A 19,162-nucleotide genomic window follows, 5' to 3' on the forward strand; every position below is an offset into this window, starting at 1 on the left:
CAAGCAACTTTCTTAGCGGTAACCACCTTTGCATACCTCAAACTGGGCAGATCTCCTTTTCTTTGGGCACACAACAAGCATCTAGTTAACATTTGGTTGCTTTAAACTTATGTCCAGTTACAGGAAACCAACTTATGACAATTATGAGTTGCGTGCCCGAAGCCACACAGGACAGAGGAGTCCCTCAGAAATCAGTGTTCACGTTGGAATAGACGATGCCTCCAGAAGTTCTCCGAGACTGGGCTTGCTGGACCGGATTGTCAACTACAGCAGAGCATCCATAAACTCACTACTGTCTGACAAGCGCTCCCTGAACAGCGTTGTTACCAGTGAACCTGACAAGCACTCGCTTCTGGTGGGAGACTTCCGGGAAGATGATGACACCACGCTGTAAAAGGCCTGGGGGATGCTGCTAGCTGAAGTTCCTGTGCACTGACACAGCACTTACATTGTTATGGAAGGATCTCTGTCAGTCTCATGCTCTCATGTGCAGGATTCTACCTGAGTTGTGTTAATGGCAAAAGTATCTTTCTCAGGACAGGAGCTCTGAACCTGGCATTATCCAAAACAAATTCCCAGCAGTTTTTGTTTTACTAGGGGCGGAGGGTAGAGCAGCAAGTTTAGAACAAACTCTACAGTTAGAGATTGCTGACCTGCTGCTAATATGGCAAATCATTATTTGACCAAAAGAAGTGCCCAAAGACAGGATGATTAAAAATGTGAAGATTTGAGAGCATGAACCTGAGGATATGCTTGAGCCTGTATCCATGCCCCACTGGGGAGCAATGGCTTTCAAAGCACTGTACAAAGCATCTAGTTTAGAAGGAACAGTTGCAACTGTTTCAAAATGGATGTGCCTTATTTATTGTGAGTTTGCTTTCCCCTCATAACACTTGCATCCAGGATGGCTTTTTGTCAGCTTTCAAGTGAGCCAGGTTCAGGTGATTTTTCCTTGACTAAAAATCACTTGGAATGAGGTAGGAGGGCTGCAAGTTCAAAGCCATCCTGGGCTATATACACTAAGACTCTGTCTCAAACCATGTTTGTAACTGACAGTTTTTCTGAACTCTTCTTATTTCATTGTTTCACTCAGAAGACCTTAAGGTGTGCAGAGTTCCCTACCCTTCTGTTTCTCCGCTGTTGTCAGAAATCTCACATTCTTCCCTCAGTTTCCCAAGCTCTGTGCTAGCATTCAGTTCTCCTCTGCTGAGTCCAGCTTTGTTCAGAGTGGAGCCTCTCCATCAGTCCCCATCTAGAAACTTCACATGTGAGCCTCTTTCACTGAAAAATCCGTCAAAGATTAACACTATTATTTTAACACATATGGGCCATATCAAAGTACCTGAGTTCACTAAATTCTTCTTTTAGGATACAATCACTTGGCTGGTATATTATAATTTAATAAAAATTTAGTTACCTCTTATGTTTTAGATAATTTATCAAAATGATTTTAGAATACTATCATACAAAGCTGCTTTTATCAAAGTACACAGCAAACTGTAATATAGAATAAGAATATCCCTAATTCATGATATGTTGTTACAGTCAGTTATTTTTTTTCTTGTTCAAAACATTTGTGCTTATAAACAAACTCCTGCTCTTTTATTTGCATGCCGTACTTTAAGCCAATAGCACAATGCCTATGATATATGATTTCTGCCCCAAATGTTCACTTCTCCTTTTTAGGTCACTATTGAATAAAAAGTCATTTTTATAGAGCAGAGTTTAAAGTGAAATGGAGAATGGTCTCCCCACTCCATCCTTTTCTCTCTTCTTCCTTCCCATACCTACATGTTTACATTCTTCAGTGCTATCTTTCCAGATTTGGAAAAGACCTAACTTCTATCCAGCTGTCTGAGAGAGACTTTTGATGAAGGTGCTAGTATTCTAGAAAGGCAAACCTGTTCCATTATGTTTAAACTCTATTGTAGACCAATCCCTAGGCCATCTTAAGAGCTGGAGTTTAAATATTTGTTTCTTAATTCTAGTGGCCCATCAAACATAACTCACTGACTCCTAGAAGAAACAGCTAATACTAGAGATGTACAATAGATTTTTCTTGCTCTGGACCCAGATTGAGAATAGAAGTCCCCCAGCTCTCAGGCAGTTACTCATTCTCTTATGGATGTGCTACTGAGTCCTCCTCTTGCCTCCACATCATGGTATAGGACACTGAGAAAAGCATTTCAGTTCTCACTCCCAGAAAACAATGTGTCTGAGAGAAGCTCTGTCCTTTGGAGAGCGGGTTCATTTCGAGAGAGGGTCAAGCACATTGCCTTCATGCGGCCACTAACTTTGGGTAATGAGTTACTGTTAAGAGGAGGTTTTGTAAGTGAGTGTTCACATGTGTGTGGAAATACATCATACACGGAGAGCGAGCATACAGAAGGAAAGTGGGTTCTATTTGCATCTGTTGTGACGTTCATTACCCTTTCTTTGCAGCTCTTCTGTTGTCAGCCAGCAACCATTCTCTCGGTCAGAAGGCATTGTGGACATTTTGTTGTCCAGTGCTGATGCAGACTCAGCTAGGGGGCACCTTTAACTTCAGTATCCAAAGATGCCTTTTGAATTTGAAGATTAAAACACAACTAGAGAATTTCCTATTGTAGTTTTAAAAGTATAGTTGTCGGTGTGAAGTAGAAATGTTGCTTTTCCTATTTTAGTATCAACATTTTAGCAAGTTAAATTTGATGCCTTATGAACAAATAATTTTATATTATGCTTTAATTTTTTAAAAAATTATTCTTCATTCAGATATACAGAATGTTTGAATAGCACTATAGACAAGATGTTTCCAAAAATGTTAGTGTGCATATCTTTTCTGTACACAGCTTAAAATCAAAAAGATGTAGTAGAGGATTTTTCCATTACTTGTGGATTCTGTTTTAAAATTATTTTTCTTAATATTAATTTATTTTACTCTATCTTGTTATTTTCTTTGGATGAGGCATCTGGTTACAGGTTATTCCCTTTTAAAAAACATACATTCCTGACATCACTCCTTTGGATTATTTTGTTTTCTATATTTAAAAAACAATTTCTTTACCAAATATAAAAATACAGATCTATACCAAATCATTGCCAACTTTTTTTTTTCCAAGACAGGGTTTCTCTGTAGCTTTGGAGCCTGTCCTGGACTAGCTCTGTAGACCAGGCTGGTCTCAAACTCATAGAGATCCATCTGCCTCTGCCTCCCGAGTACTGGGATTATAGGCGTGCACCACCACCGCCTGGCCCCGTTGCCAACTTTTAAACTGACTTTTTTTTTCCAGAGCTGAGGACCGAACCCACGGCCTTGTGCTTGCTAGGCAAGCGCTCTACCACTGAGCTAAATCCCCAACTGACTTTCTTAAGTCCCTTGGTCTGATATGAGTAACCAGATAAAACAACAAGCGTGAAGTCTGATTTTCAATCACATGAGCTTTTAAATGACATTGATAATAAATGCCTTTTGTAGCCAGAACCAGGTGTCTCAACCTTGTGTTTTTAAAGAATGTTTAACCACATATTGTAAAACTTTGGTTAGTATCCAAAACAGGAGCGGACAACTTTGTGCAATATTTGTTTGCTATAGTCTAGTTTGTTTTTCTCATGCGCATGGAATTGATATTCTGCCGAAGATGTGCCTTCAACTTTATAATTAGAGTGTTGTAGAAAAACAGTGGTGTGAAGTGTCACTGTGTTCCATCTCCCGACTCCCTCTCCCAGCAGTCCACACTACCCTTGTGTTCTTTGCGCTTCTTTGAATGTTGTTTCAACTGTAAATCCATGGTGTGCTAAGATCAGAGGTGGCTGCGCACAGTCACTAGGAGGACAAAGTCTGGTGTCCTTCAGATCCCACTCATCTGACACTGTCACTTACTTAGAAACATGAATAGGCATGGCCTCTTCTTTGTGATGTCTAAGAAATTCTGGATATGATATCTATCCTAAGTGAGCTTTTCTTCACTGGGGGAGTCTTGAGTGGTATGAAGATCCAATTTACTGCATGGACTTTTCCTGATAGGGCACTGAGAACAGATCAAAGTAATGAGTGCACCCAAGCTTGCTGAACCAGTGAGTTTACTGGGCTTACTTACAGGCATATGCGTGACCTCCAAACAGCTTCACTAATTAAAGTCTCAGAGCACAGCTGCTCTATCACCTCCTGACACCATGTGCAGCTGGGCAGACTCATGTACAGTTCGGAGGGAGGTGCAGGAGCCAATGGCTGAAATGAGGGTCTAAGGACATGCCCCACCCTTCTGTGACAGAATGACTGGCCAGATGTTGAGGTACTTTGGAGTAGTCACAGCTGCCATGCTTGGAGGACAGTATTCAACACCACCCAACATCCATTCCCACACTCTTCATGCCCATGAATTTAAAAGGTTGTTTTTTAAACTCACTTGTGAGAGCTGATTTCTGCCATCCACATCAAATGCATGGGATAATTCAGTTAAGAAAGGGAAGCTGGCCAGCAGAATGGACATCTCAGGATTTTACTTTTTTTGTTTGTTTTTGTTTTGTTTTGTTTTCAAGACAGGGTTTCTCTGTGTAACAGCCCTGACTGTCCTAGAACTCACTCTAGATCCGCCTGCCTCTGCCTCCTAAGTGCTGGGATTAAAGGCGTGAGTCACCACCACCAGTGAGATTTTACTCTTCCGTTCGAATTTCCCATCCCTTTTCTACCTGATTGAGAAGGCTGTGCCGTGAGAGCAGCAGTGCAGTCAATGAGGTTGCAAAACCTTCCAGATCTCCCAAAGTGAAGGAGCCTTTGTGCTGGAAATGCTGGGTTAAGACCCAAAGGTCCTCCCTCATAGACCGAGGGTAGAGACTGAGAAGAAGAGTTGGCTCTCCACTTTGACGAGGACCTACCAGCCTTGCTGTTCGCTTTTCTCTCCGTTTGTGGACATAGATCATGGATTGCTAGGGAGTTACAGAAGGGAACGTGCCTTTGTTTGTTTGTTTGTTTTGAGACAGGCCTCTCTGAATATGTAGCCTTGGCTGGCCTGGAACTCTCCAGGTCAACCATGCTTGGCCACAGAGATCCAGCTGCCTCTGCATGTAAAGGCATGTACTGACTGAAAGGGAAAGCTCTTGGCCAGGATCAAAGACCTTAATAACAGCAGCGCTAGTCACAAGCAGCTGAAAGACATGACCATTTCTGTGCAGTCGGTATCTCCTGGGTGAAGTCTGAAATCAACTGAGCAGCCTTTGGCATTTGGGACCTGTTGTCCTCAAGTGGCTTCACAATTTTAATTGTCACCACCCTCTGTGCTCCTCAGAAATCCAAGGCTGATTTCTGTAAACTGAATCTGTAAACTTCTGATCTGTAAACTGAAGTGCTGTCCTCACCCAATCAAAACTCCGAATTTCTTCATTGCCAAGTGTAATCAAGTATAATAGAAAAGCTGGGGTTAACTCAGTCCATTCTAAAGGACCAGTGACTTTTAGAGCTTGCCAGGTGTGTTTGCAATTCATTTAAAAAGCATGCTCTTCAATCCAGATGACTGTAACTACTGAAATGAAAAGCAGGTCTTGCCTGTAGAAGAAATTATATGGGGCTGGTATGTCCAATGATCTAGCTGGGCATGGCATGGTGGCTCACACCTGTTATTACAGCACTCAAGAGGCAGAGGCAGGAGAACTGTCATATGTTTGAGTAGCTGGAGTTACATATTAAGTTATACGCCAGCTTGGGCTACAGCATGAGATCTTGTCTCGATAAAGTTACAATCTAGAAGATCCAAAGTCCAAAAATGGTGACAGGGATAAAACCAGTGTTAGTAAAGTTGTGCTTTCTTGAGAGGCTCTGAAAGTGTCTTGAGGGATTTTGGCTTCCAAAAGCTGCCTGCGTTCCTTGGTCTATGGCTATATTACTGTACTGATCCATCTTCTATTCCCACAGCCATATTTTATATTGTTATCTCTAACTTTCTGGCTCCTCTTCCAATGACTTGTGAGATTGCTTTGGGTCTACACAGATTATCCAGGGTGATTCCCTCAGGCCAGATCTTCAACCCCAGATCTTCAACTTAATCATAGCTGCAAAATCCCTTTTCTACCAAAGGTACCAAAGTCATAGCTACTGGAGATTAGAACCTCCTTGGGTCCATAGTGTGTCCCCTATGTCCCCTACCATGGTAACCATCACCTAATTCAGAGTTTTGAAAACACACACCCCTGGCAAGCTCTTAAAGTCACTGGTCCTTTAGAATGGACTGAGTTAACCCCAGCTTTTCTATTATATTTGATTATACTTGGCAATGAAGAAATTTGGAGTTTTGAAAACACACACACACCACCACCACTGCCTGAAAGTCAGTTCCCTCAAGTACAAAATGAGAACAATACTGTCTACCTTATGGAGTTGTAAGGCTTACCAAGAATGGGAGTGATGTTCTTCTTTTATGAGGCAGAGTTGGTGTTTATTAAAGATGATTTCAAATAGATTTTAAGCATGAGAGTTATGAGAAAGAGAGGCACCCCAGAAGAAAGGAAGACACACCCTAGAGTGTGGGTGTGATCTTCGCTAAGAGAGACTCACTGGAAGGGGTATTGCAAAAAACACAGTGGTTTCTGTTCCTTCCTTGGCCTGAGCACAAGGAAAGAGAAACTGGCCATGCCACTTGGGGTGTAGGTCCTTTGTTGGTATGGAGCTATTAGAGTTGTTAATTCTGTACATCACAAAGAGCTTCCCTTGCCTTTAAGAAACCTTCCTATAGTGGGATTTAAGGGGCACCACAAATGCCAGTATCCTTGCCCCACATACTCCCAACAGCAGTCATGCATTTTTGGGTGCTTAAATTTAACATGGTTAGCCTTCCCCTTTCCGCCATAATTTTTACCATAATATGTGCCAGTTGCACTAAAATAATACTGCCACGTTGAACTGTAGCAGAATACATTTCTATATTTAAGGTCACAACTTTTGTTTTGTTTTGTTTTTCGAGACAGGGTTTCTCTGTGTAGCTTTGGAGCCTGTCCTGGATCTCACTCTGTAGACCAGGCTAGTAAACCTCACAGAGATCCTCCTGCCTCTGCCTCCCGAGAGCTGGGATTAAAGGCATGTGCCACCACCGCCTGGTGGCAGCACAATGACATCATGAAGAGAGAAAGCAGTTCTGATTCCAGAGAGCAAAGAGGCATTTCATGCTCTTAGCAGTTTTCATGGTCGGTGAGTTCAGTTCCATGCTAGATAACCCTGACTTCATGATAGAAGTCAAGAAATCATAGATAAAATCTAGCTACAATTCAAGTCTGTCTTGGGTCTGTCTGAGCAGTAGGGAAAGTTGGCCAGGCCTTGTGGCCATGAGCAAAACTGAGAAAAATCAACTCTGTGAGAACTTTGGAGTTCTAGCACACCTGCATGTCAACTCCATGGAGAGATTTGCAAGGGACATGGCCTGACTTCAGGGAGAAATAAAGGCAACTAGAGATGTGTGAGCTAATAGCACTGGTTCCATTTGGGCTCCGCCTCCTCGGCAGCTCAGGTAGCTCAGTGGGTAAAGGCACTTGCTGCACAAGCCTCATGACCTGAGTTTTCAATCTTGGAGCCCACATACAGGTGGAAAGAGAAAACCTACTCCAATTTTGTCCCCTGACCTCAATGTGAATGCTGTAGCATGTATGCAAAACACACACACACACACACACACACACACACACACACAATAATTATAAGAAATCCTTCAAGTCTTGCTACTCCCAGGGCGTACCCAGGTGCTAGACATCACCTGGGGGCTTGTGAGAAATTCAAGTTCTCAAGCCCCACCCCAGACTGAATAAACCAGAACCTGCCTGTTGACAGAGTCCCAGATGACTTGTGTAAGCATGAACTTTAGCAGCCAGGACGTCAAAACAGGAGGACCAGATTTTAAGATGCTTAAGACCCTCTTCCTTTCTCCAAAAAAAAGACACCCACAAAAATGCAGTTAGTACATTACAACACTATCTCTTTGTCTTGGTTGAATTGGAAATACTTATAAATCTGTCAAGGACCCACCTTCAGTAGTAGCTATTTGTCTTTCTCCCTCTCTCCTATGCGTTCTGGGTAGAATTTACATTTAAAATTTGCCCAGATATTTGTTAAAATGAAGGTTCTTTATTCTTTCATTCATTCAATAAATATTGAATGTCGTGTAAGAAGCACTTACTGTTCCAAATGTTAATCATACATTAGAGCACAAAACATTAAAAAAAAAAAAAAAAGCATTGCCCCCTGGGGTCTTAGATTCTGGTGTAGTAAGACAAATGATAAACAAATGATTATATATATATATTTTTTGGTTTTTCGAGACAGGGTTTCTCTGTGTAGCTTTGTGCCTTTCCTGGAACTCACTCTGTAGCCCAGGCTGGCCTTGAACTCACAGAGATCCACCTGCCTCTGCCTCCCGAGTGCCGGGATTACAGGCGTGCACCACCACCGCCTGGCGAACTGTCCAATTTTTGAGGAACACTGATTGGCTGATTATCTTACTGCGCCCTGCCAATCAGGGAATAGCTGTCAAAAAGTACCCACAATTCCGGTTATTCTAGTGGTCTTTGTAAGCCTCCAGCTGCTCTTTTTCCAGCCTGGTAGTGCTTGGGCAGAAAACTCTGCCTAGGAGAACATTTTAGGTACAAACTATAGCAACCACCATGGGGAAAAATGAACAGAGAAGGGGATATGGAATACTGGAGTTGCTATTTAAGATATTCACAGACTGAACCTATGGACACTGAAAATCTGGCACTTAGAAAATCCTTGAAGACTGAGCTACGTCGCTGACCCTTCATCATTTTTGTTCTGAGGATCACCTAAACTTGAGATCCTCCTGTTTCAGTTAACAGAATCCCCGATGACATGTGTATCCGTGAATTCTGAGCAGTTTCAACTAGAGGCATGAGCCATTGGGCTTGGCTGCTTTAATATTTCTGCCCCCTCCCCTGCCTAATCCAAGTAATCTGCAGCTCATAGCTAAAGGAAACTAAGTTTCTCAGTTCATACTTGTGATGACTTTTTACTGCACCAGTTTTGGTAAACAGGAACTATAGTTCATAGAATTGTGTCCCATTGTATGTCAGTATTAGCCACAAAACTCATTTTGCAAGAGATTTGAAAAGCAGAAGTGAAGCAACATCTCCACGGTGATCGATCTATCTATCATCTATCTATCTATCTATCTATCTATCCATTCTGGGAAAGTCCGTGACTTGCCAGAAGCACCAAGGTGGATTTCACATTGTTGCTGACCCCTGGCTCACCTTGGTGTATGTGGCACCTGGGCCCACAGCTCATCAGCCACCACTAAAGCCCCTCTAACAGACTGTGTTAAGGCTAGATCATGTGCAAATGCAGACCTGTGATGAAGGCGCCACCTTCCTTTCTCCCTCAGCCACCCACAGCAGCTGGAGAGATGGTGCCTGTCACATTTCTCCTTAGCACCCTGGCCTCAGAGCAGTTTAAGCACACACATTTCTCTTCAGGAAAGAAAGCCAATCTCAAGAGAGACAAAATGGAAGAGAAAAATCTTCCATTGGAAGATTTTCATATTTCAATGTGACATTTAAATAAGTGATGCTTTTTTTGTTTTTCTTTTCCTAAATGAAATCTTCTATAATTATTCACTTAGGGACAACTTATGGTAATGTTTGGTAGGTGTCTGTGGTGGTTTGAAAGGAAATGATCCCCATAGGCTCATAGGGAGTGGCACTATTATGAGGTGTGGCCTTGTTGGAGTAGGTATGGATTTGTTGGAGGAAGTGAGTCACTAGGGGTGGACTTTAAGGTGTCAGGTGCTCAAGCCAGGCCCATTGGGGGATATTAGATCACACTGTGAAACCCAAGTTTGCATTTGTGTTAATTAAATAAAATTAACCTTGGGTCAGGAGGGTGCATTAGAAACTAGTTGAGAGAAAGTAATCATAGAGTCTCAGAGGGCATACAGGAGAGAGAGACACACACACAGGAAGTAATTGGGTGGGGTTTGGAATAGTGCAGCTTTTTCTGGTTTGGCAGAGCAGAAGCACAGGTGTTTTGTGGATGCTAGCAAGGACAGGTTAGCTAGTTGCTATTCAGCTTCTCTGAGCGCACAGGTTTTCACCCCAGCCTTTGAATCTTGAGTCTTATTCATAATTAGAATGATAGAGATTTAGTTAAAGTTACCTTTAGCAACAACCACAGGGCTGATGCCTGCAGGAGCAGAATTCTCCCACAACTGCAGCCTAAGCAGTGAGGCCACTGCTAGAGAAACAGGCTGGTAACTTGGGACTTGCAATTGCTGGCTGAGGTAGCGGTAGATTAAGGCACAGGCACTGTGTCAAAGTTAAAATAACACAGACACAGTAAGGCAGTCTCTGCCTGCTGCCTGTGGATTCAGATGTAGGACTCGCAGCTTCTCCTTCAGCACCATGTCTGCTTGCCATGCCATGCTTCCTGCCATGACAAAAAAAAGGGGGGGGGGGCTATACATCTAAACTGTAAGCCAGCCCCAGTTAAATGTTTTCCTTTATCCAAGTTGCCGAGATCATGGTATCTCTTCACAGCAATCGAAACCCTAACTGAGATAGTGTCCTTTGAGATTTTTCTTTTACACACAACCAAAGCTCAGCACAAGTGCTTTTTCCGGGTGGCTGAGTGACTGACATAGTGAAATTTAGCAGCCACTAATTTTTTTACTCCAGAGACAATCCTCACCCACAGATCATCACCCTCTGAAAGGCATTGGCTTGGTAAGCTGCAGCTTTTGCTTTAGAAAAGTAGCACAGTTGGGGGTGGGGAATGTTGCTAAGGAAGAGCACACACTTAATATGATAAGGCCTACAGTTTGATCCCCAGCACCATAAAAGCCCAACTCTGTCCACAAAAATATTTGAAAAGAAGTTATGCTTTTAGGTACAAGCCAACTCTTCTGAAGGAAACAAACCAGGCAGCCAGCAAGTTGTATAGGTGCAGATTCAGAATCAATATCCTTTATCTGTGCTTTGGGGATGTGCAGGAGATGTGGTCGAGATGAGTATACCATGAGTCATAGAACTTCCTGTCAAAGCTTCGTGGGAAGAAAGTCGTATTTGCTCCAGCTACAGGCTTAACCTGTCATCTCCACTATCCTTGCTTATCAGCAGATGGATGCTTTTGCAGCAGGCTGCTCTTGGATGTATTGGCCTTCCTGCTTGTTGCTCCAAGCTCACCATCTGCAGGGGCTGTGTGAAAGTGACCTTTAGAAGCTCCCTTCTTCTGGCCAGTCTAAGATCCAAGTGCCTGCCCATCAGAGTCTGCTTCTCACCATTAGATATGGACTTTTAACCTTGAGAATGGCCAGGGAACAGGGAAGTGAGCTGAGAAATGAGGAACTCACAATCTTATCCTTTGACATAGCAGAATAATAAAATATATGTTAGGGATCGTCATCAGAGAGGCTTCCTCTAGCAGCTGATGGGAGCAGATATAGAGATCCACAGCCAAACATTAGGTGGAGCTTGGGAACACAGCAGAAGAGGTGGGGGAGGGGGTTGTAGGAGCCAGGGGGGTTGAAGACACCAGGAGAACATGGCCCACAGAATCAACTAACCAGGGCTCACAGGGACTGAAGTGACAATCAGGGAGCCTGCATGGGTCTGCACTAGTTCAGTGCATAAATGCTACAGTTGTGTAGCTTGGGGTTTTTGTGGGACTCCTAACAGTGGGGGTGTATCTGATTCTTTTGCCTGCTCTTGGGACCCTTTTCTTCCTCCTGGGTTGCCTCATCCAGCCTTGATATGAGGGTTTGTGTCTAGTCTTATTGTAGCTTGTTAGGCCATGTTTGGTTGATATCCCTGGGAGGTCTGCCCTTTTCTGAAGGGAAGTGGAGGAGGAGTGGAGGGAGGGGAAACTGAGGTTGGAATGTATTGTATGAAAGAAGAATAAATAAAAATGAATAAAAACAAAATGGTGGTTATATGCATATATACTGGGGAAATGGCAGAGACCTGAAGTCTTCTAGGCTCTCAATATATGATTTGATTGTCATGTTTGCTCACAAAGTGTGGTTGAGGTCATGGAAAATACTAGTGGAGCTTGCTCTTTTCCAATGGCTGACCCAGGTAAAGATAAGATTAAAGTTACTTTCATCTTCTTCTACCTCGTTCCTATATCTCTGACTTTGTTAAGTAGTCTAATCTCTGAGCAGAGAATAAGTAAGTTCTCTCACATGGCAACTCATTTGAAACTACGTTTCGTGCCTGCCCCACTTCCTAGATCTCTTAAAAGGCACACTATTCACCTGGGCCCTCCCTCTTCGGGTTATGTGACTGCCATAGCCTCTTAACATCCCGACTTTATGAAAAACCAACTTTGATAAAGTTCATTTTAAAATGTAGTTCTGCAGCTGGGTGGATAGCCCAATGGTAAGAGTGCTTGCTGTACAATCATGAGAACCTTGAGTTCAAATCCTTAGCACCTACCTAAAAAGCTGGATGTGGCCATGCATGTCTGTAGCCCCAGGGCTGGGGAGGCAGAGACAGGAGGATTGTTGGGACCACCAGCCTAGCTCCAAGTTAGGTGAGAGAGTCTCAAGGGGACAAGACAGACAGTGATTGAGCGGGACAGCAAACTACCTTTGGAAGCCAGAGATGACTTCCTGTTGATCTCCAGCATAGCTGACACATAGTTCATGGAATGATGAGGTTCGCTCCTTTAAATTTACCCTGATTAAACTGTGCAGTCTTTCCAGGGTGGAAAGTGGATGGGCGAGTTTTTTTGTCTTCATACTCACAATATTGCTCTTTTAGAGGCTGAGGGTGTGGCTCAGCAGTGGAGCACCAGCCTGTTTAAGGACCGTCCCCAGCACTGCCAGAAGCTGCTTAGAAGAGCTGGGAGTGAAGATCTGTAGCTAGCAGAGGCTTTCCAGAGTGAGCCACTATGAGGACATCTTGACAAGCTGCTCACTTCAAGTCTTTCTTTTAAATGACCCATTCTGAATTTTGCCAGAAACTGCTTCAAGTCAACATTTCCCACTCTGCTCCGTTGATTGTCAAGGCAGCCCCTGTCTTTGCTGCAAACTACTGCAGTTTCATGTCTGTTTCCTCGAGAAATCCATTCATTTTGACAGAAAAAAGCAGACGAAATAGGAATGAGGCACTTTTTTTTTTTCCTGTTGCGGACAACAGTGTACCATCTATGTCCTTTTCCTGGTATCTCACATTCCAGAGGAAAGCGCCTCGTTATTTTGTTTTGTTTTCAGTAACGAACAAGTGTATCTGTGTCTCTCTTTTATTTGCTGGAGGCTACATGCTTCTCTCCACTTTCCGTTCTCAGATTTTCCCCCATTGACTTGACAGAATCACACGTGGAAGCAAAAAAAATTTTTTTTTGAGCTGAGGATCAAACCCAGGGCCTTGCGCTTGCTAGGCAAGTGCTCTACCACTGAGCTAAATCCCCAACCCTCTTGCCATTCTTTTTTTTTTTTTTTTTTTGTGGAAGCAAATTTATCAGGCTGTCCTCAGAGTCATTTTTTATTTTGTCTTCTAGATCATAGGTTCTTTATTCTTCACTTTCTTTTTTGTAAATATTCTTTCCAATCTTCACCTTCTTTGAGGATTGTATCCCTTTTTTACACACCTTAGTTAGGAGATGATACTAAGTTTTTTTCCTATGTTTTTTGAAGAAGATGATGATGGTGATGATGATTATTGTTATTATTATTTTTGTTTTTTGAGATAGGGTTTCTCTATGTAGCCCTGGCTATCCTGAAACTTGCTCTGTAGACCAGGCTGGTCTCAAACTCAGAGATCCACCTGCCTCTGCCTCCCAAGCACTGGGATTAAAGATACACACACCATACCCAGCTCTATTTTATTATTTTTAATTGTGTGTGTGTACACATGTGCAGGTGCCCACAGAGGCCAGAGATGTCAGATCCCCTTAAAGCTGGAGTCACGGGAAGTTGTGAGCCACATGACATAAATGCTAAGAATTGACCTCAGGTCCTCTGGAAGAGCAGTATATGCTCTTAACTGCTCAGCCACCTCTCCTGCCCCATTTTTCCTAATTTTTTTGAAGTGTGTTTTCATAATATTGAAGCTTCACATATAAGAGGATCAGTGAATTTCCCTCTTAGCACTGCTTTCATAGTGTCCCATAAGTTTGGGTATGTGATGTATTCATTTTCATTGATCTCTAGGAAGTCTTTAATTTCTTTATTTCTTCCTTAACCCATTGGTGATTCAGTTGAGCATTATTCGGTTTCACGAAAAGCTGTGGAGCCCCCAACTTGATCAGGCCCTCTGGATAAGTGAGACAATTGAATAGCTTGAACTATTTGGGAGGCATCCAGGCAATGGGACCCGGACCTATCCTTAGTGCATGAGCTGGCTGTTTGGAACCTTGTGCTTACACAGGGACACTCTGCTCAGCCTGGAAGGAGGGGACTGGACCTGTCTGTACTGAACCCACCAGGTTTAAATGAATCCCCAGGGGAGTCTTGGCCCTGGAGGAGATGGGAATGGAGAGGAGGGGCTGGGGGAAAGGTGGGGATGGGGGCGGGAGGGGGGAGACAGGGGAACCCATGGCTGATGTATAAAATTAAAACACAAATATAATAAATAAAAAAGGAGAAAAAAAAGAGGATCAGTGTTACTTTCTTTGAATTTCGAGCTTAAAATAATATAGTCATGTTTTTCCAAGGCTCTGGCCTATTCCATATCTCCAACCAATTCTTGTCTTTCCATCAAAACTTCAGACTAGGCATTCTGCTAATACTTTCTGAGAAATAAAAATGCATCAGTTTCATTAAAAATCATATCATTGCTTTTATTTTACTTTATTCTTTCACAAATTCACCTCTCTCTCTCTCTCTCTCTCTCTCTCTCTCTCTCTCTCTCTCTCGTCATATTCCTACATCATTCACTCTTATCTGCTACCCTTCCCGCCACATACCTTCTTTTTCAAACAAGTTCCTTTTCTACCTTATTTTTTAGAGATTTGTTTCAGTTTGTGTGTCTATGTCTATACCTGTGTTTATGCATGTATATGTGGGTGTCCTAGGAGGGCAGAATAGAGCATTGGATTCTCTGGAGCTGGAGTTACAGGGGATTGTGAGTGTGTTGGTTGGAAAGAAGATTGCCCCGTGACATTATTAGGAGGTGTGGCCTTGTTGGAGTAGGTGTGGCCTTGTTAGAGGAAATGTATCACTGTGGGGGTGGGCTTTAAGGTCTCCTATACTGAAGATACCACCCAGTGTCTCAGTTCACTTCCTGTTTCCTGCCCAAGACATAGGACTCTCAGCTACTTCTCCAGCACCATGTCTGCCTACATGCTGCCATGTCCTACCATGATAATAATGGACTGAACCTCTTACTGATTTTTGCCCCCCCCCATAGGGTTTCTCAATGTAGCTTTGGCACCTTTCCTGGAACTCACTCTATAGCCCAGACTGGCCTCACAGAGATCTGCATGCCTCTGCCTCCTGAGTGCTGGGATTAAAGACATGCGCTACCACCACCCGGCTTGGACTGAAACTCTTAACTGTAAGCCCCTCCATTAAATGTTTTCCTTTATAAGAGTTGCTGTGGTCATGGTATATATTCACAGCAATAGGAACTCTGACTAAGACAGTGAGCAACCTGGTATTGGTACTGAGAACTTAACTCAGGTTCGCTGGAAGTACAGGAAGTGCTTTTAACCACTAACCCATCTCTTCAGCACCTCTTATCTTTTTTTCACTGTGTCCCACTGCATTTAATTAATGCTGCATTCATGAGCATGGGTAGAGGGTTGTCTGCTTGAGCAAGAACAACTTACCAGTGCCTACACCACTGAGGAATATGACTCCATTCTCCCAGCAACCACTAATCACATGTAACTCCTCAAGGACGTGTGGCTCCTTATGAGCCATAGCCTTGTTTTCATTTCATTTTTGATACTAATCATCCTATTTTGTTTTGTGTTGCTGTGATAAACACCATGACTAAAAGCAACTTGGGAAGGAAAGGGTTTAATGAATTCTACACTTCCAGGTCACAATTCATCATTGAAAGAAGTCAGGGCAGGAATTAGGACTGGAACTCAAATCAGGAATTTGAAAACAGAAACCATGGCTGAATGCTGTTTGCTTGCCCGTTCACAAGTTCATGATTAGCTGTATACAGCCCAGGACACTAGTTTAGGGATGGTACCACCTACAGTGGGCTGGGTCCTCCAAAATCAATTATTAATCAAAATAATGCTCCATAGACATGCCAACAGTTAACTTGACTTCTCTCAATGATGACTTGTGACCTGGAAGTGTTGAATGAATTAAATGCTTTCCTACCCAACTTGCTTTTATTCACCAAAATAGCTTCCAGAAGTCCCAGAAACTGACCAGACTCACTAGGCCCCTCCCTCCCCAAGAGTAAACAGTAAAGACTACAGAGAGTCAGTCTCAGACAAATCAAGATGCAAAGAAGACTCAGACCAGATCAGCTTTCTAGAAGACACAGAAACAAGCCAAGTTTCCTGGAAGGGGCTTAGGCCAGCTGAGTCACTTGGAAAGGACCCTCTCCAATCTGTTGGTGCAATGTGCTCCAGGTTCCCAGGTTTTATGAGCTGTCACCTATGCTTCAGTAATACAGCTGTCTTTGATTAATTTCTGCTCTTCTGTCATCCATATTTTTATAAGTAACACCAGAAAAATTAATTGGTTTTACCAAGTTGGGCATTGGTGCAATTGTTACTTTGGTCTGCTGTGGGGTCCCTCTCTGGGGTGAGTAGCGCACACACACACACACACACTCACACACGCAGGCATGCATGCATGCATGAATGCATGCACGCATGCACATGGGCACAAGCATGCACACACACAAGCACACACACAAGCACACACACAAGCACACATGCTGAGTCTCCCCAGGAGAAGTCTGCCACAAAACAATGTTTTACTTAGGTTCATGTCCTTTTTAAGGTGGAATAATATTGCATGTATGTACATAGTACATTTTGTTTACCTGTTTGTTTTTTATATGTGGGTGAACATTTGAGCCACTATGAGCATGGGTACATAAATATCTATTCAAGTCTCTATTTTAAACACATTTGATTATATATCAAGAAATAGACCAGGCATAGTGCTCAGGAGGCAGAGGCAGGCAGATCTTTCTGAGTTTTAGGCCAGCCTGGTCTATCGAGCAAGTTCCAGGACAGCCAGGGCTACGCAGAGAAACCCTGTCTCGAAAAACAAAACAAAATTAATTAATTAATTGATTGGTTGATTAATTAATTAAAATAAAAATTAAATGAAAGAACAGATTTGAAACAACCAACTGCATAAACTTGTCGTGGTGGTACACTCAGCGCCTAAGAGGTGGAGAGCTGGAGTACCGGAAGTTGAAGGTCTTCCTTGGCTACATAAGCAGTTAGCGACTGACCTAGGCTAGAAAGCTGGTGAGATGTCTAGTGGAAGGAGAAAACTGACTCCTGCAAGACCCCCCACCTCACACACAAATACATAGATACATGTTTGGTTTTTTAATTTAGCAAAATACTACTGACTTTAAAATGCTCTGTCATCCTGTCACATATTATAGCTTCAATCCAGCATGAAGCAAGATGCCTCTGCCTTTGAACTATGTTAAGACGCTTCCAACTTGCTACTGCCACTGTCCACTAAAGTCCAAGCAATCTGACATCACTGTTACCCATCTGTACACATAATCCAAGATGCTCCCCTCTAGTGTACTGTGGTGTTGGAATGAGAATGGCCTCCCATAGGCTCTTACGTTTGAATGCTTGTTTCTCAGTTGCTAGAACTGTTTGGGGAAAGATTAGGAGGGGTGACCTTGTTGGAGGATGTGTATCACTGGGGGCAGGCTTTGAAGTTTTAAAAAACTGGAGCATTCCCAGTGTCTCTCTCGATCTCTGCTTTGTGGTCACGTGTGAGCTCTCAAATACTGCTCCAGCACCATTCCTTCCTGCCTGCTGCTGTGCTCCCTACCATGACAGGCATGGATCTAAGCTTCTGAAACAGTAAGCCACAAATAAACGTTTTCTTCTGTAAGTTGCCATAGTCATGGTATCATTTCACAGTACTAGAAAAATAACTAAGACATCTCCTCCCAGCCCAACCGCCAGAGGAAGGCTTTAGGTCAGATCTATCATTTCCTTCCAAGGCTTTCCTCTCACTCAGAAATAAGGGAATACATGAACGAGGCAGGTACAGTGACTCGTCAGAGCCACCAAGCACTGCTCATTTCTACTGATTCATATATAGTAATATATAAGACCAAATGAGCTGAAAACCCTGAGGAGGAAATCTGTTATAATTAGAACATCAATTATATGTTCAATTTCTCCCAGGTTTTGAAATAGAGTTCTGGTCTTAGAAGTAAATATTTGATGCATAAAACACGGATTTCCTGCTGGGTATAGTGGCATATGCCTTTGATCCTAGCACTTGGGAGGCAGAGGGAGGAGGATACCTATGAATTCAAGGCCAGTCTGGTCTACAGACCAAGTCCCAGGACAGCCAGGGATACACAGAGAAACCCTGTCTTGAAAACAAACAAACAAATAGATAAACAAATAAATAAAGCACAGGATTTAATCTCAATATCACTGATCACAAGGGAACTGAAAATCAAAACTGTACTGAGATGCCATATCAGAGCTATAATGATGGCTGCCATAATTTTTTTTTCTGAGACAGTGTTTCTCTGTGTAGCTTTGGAGCCTGTCCTGGAACTCACTTTGTAGACCAGGCTGGCCTCGAACTCACAGAGATCCACCTGACTCTGCCTCCCAAGTGCTGGGATTACAGGAGTGCGCCACCACCACCCGGCTTCATAAATTTTTTAAAATGACAGTAAATAATGACTATTGGTGAGGATTCAGAGGCATTGTCTATAGTGCCTTGTGTATAGTAGTGGAAAAGAGAAAAGGTAAAGCCGTTATGGAAAACAGCATGGCATTTTCTCAAGTGATTACAATTAGAATGTGATCCATCAGTTCTATTTTATTCATTATTATCATTATCACTATCTATTTTCTATTTTATTTATGTGAGTGTTTTGCCTGCATGTATATCTGTGCATCATGCGTGTGCTGGTGCCTGAAGAGGTCAGAAAACGGTTTCTGATCTCCTGGGACTAGAGTTACACATTGTTGTGAGCCACCACGTAAGTGATGGGAATTAAATCTGGGTCCTCCAGAAGAGCTGCCAGTGCTCTTAACCACTGAGCCACT

General features: G+C 42.9%; 1 protein-coding gene across 2 annotated transcripts in view; it reads left to right on the top strand.

Annotated features, from left to right (window-relative positions):
• Atp7a (ATPase copper transporting alpha) overlaps window positions 1-3,017 on the top strand; it is a 112,032-nt gene extending 109,015 nt beyond the window's left edge. For both annotated transcript variants that reach the window (XM_036175051.1, XM_036175052.1), the window contains one exon: window positions 118-3,017. In XM_036175051.1, the coding sequence (XP_036030944.1) occupies window positions 118-394 (277 nt within the window). In that variant the 3' untranslated portion in view covers window positions 395-3,017. The remainder of the gene's footprint in view (window positions 1-117) is intronic.
• Window positions 3,018-19,162: the final 16,145 nt, after the last annotated feature.

This window comes from Onychomys torridus, chromosome X (genome assembly GCF_903995425.1).
Source record: "Onychomys torridus chromosome X, mOncTor1.1, whole genome shotgun sequence".
NCBI lineage: Eukaryota > Metazoa > Chordata > Mammalia > Rodentia > Cricetidae > Onychomys > Onychomys torridus.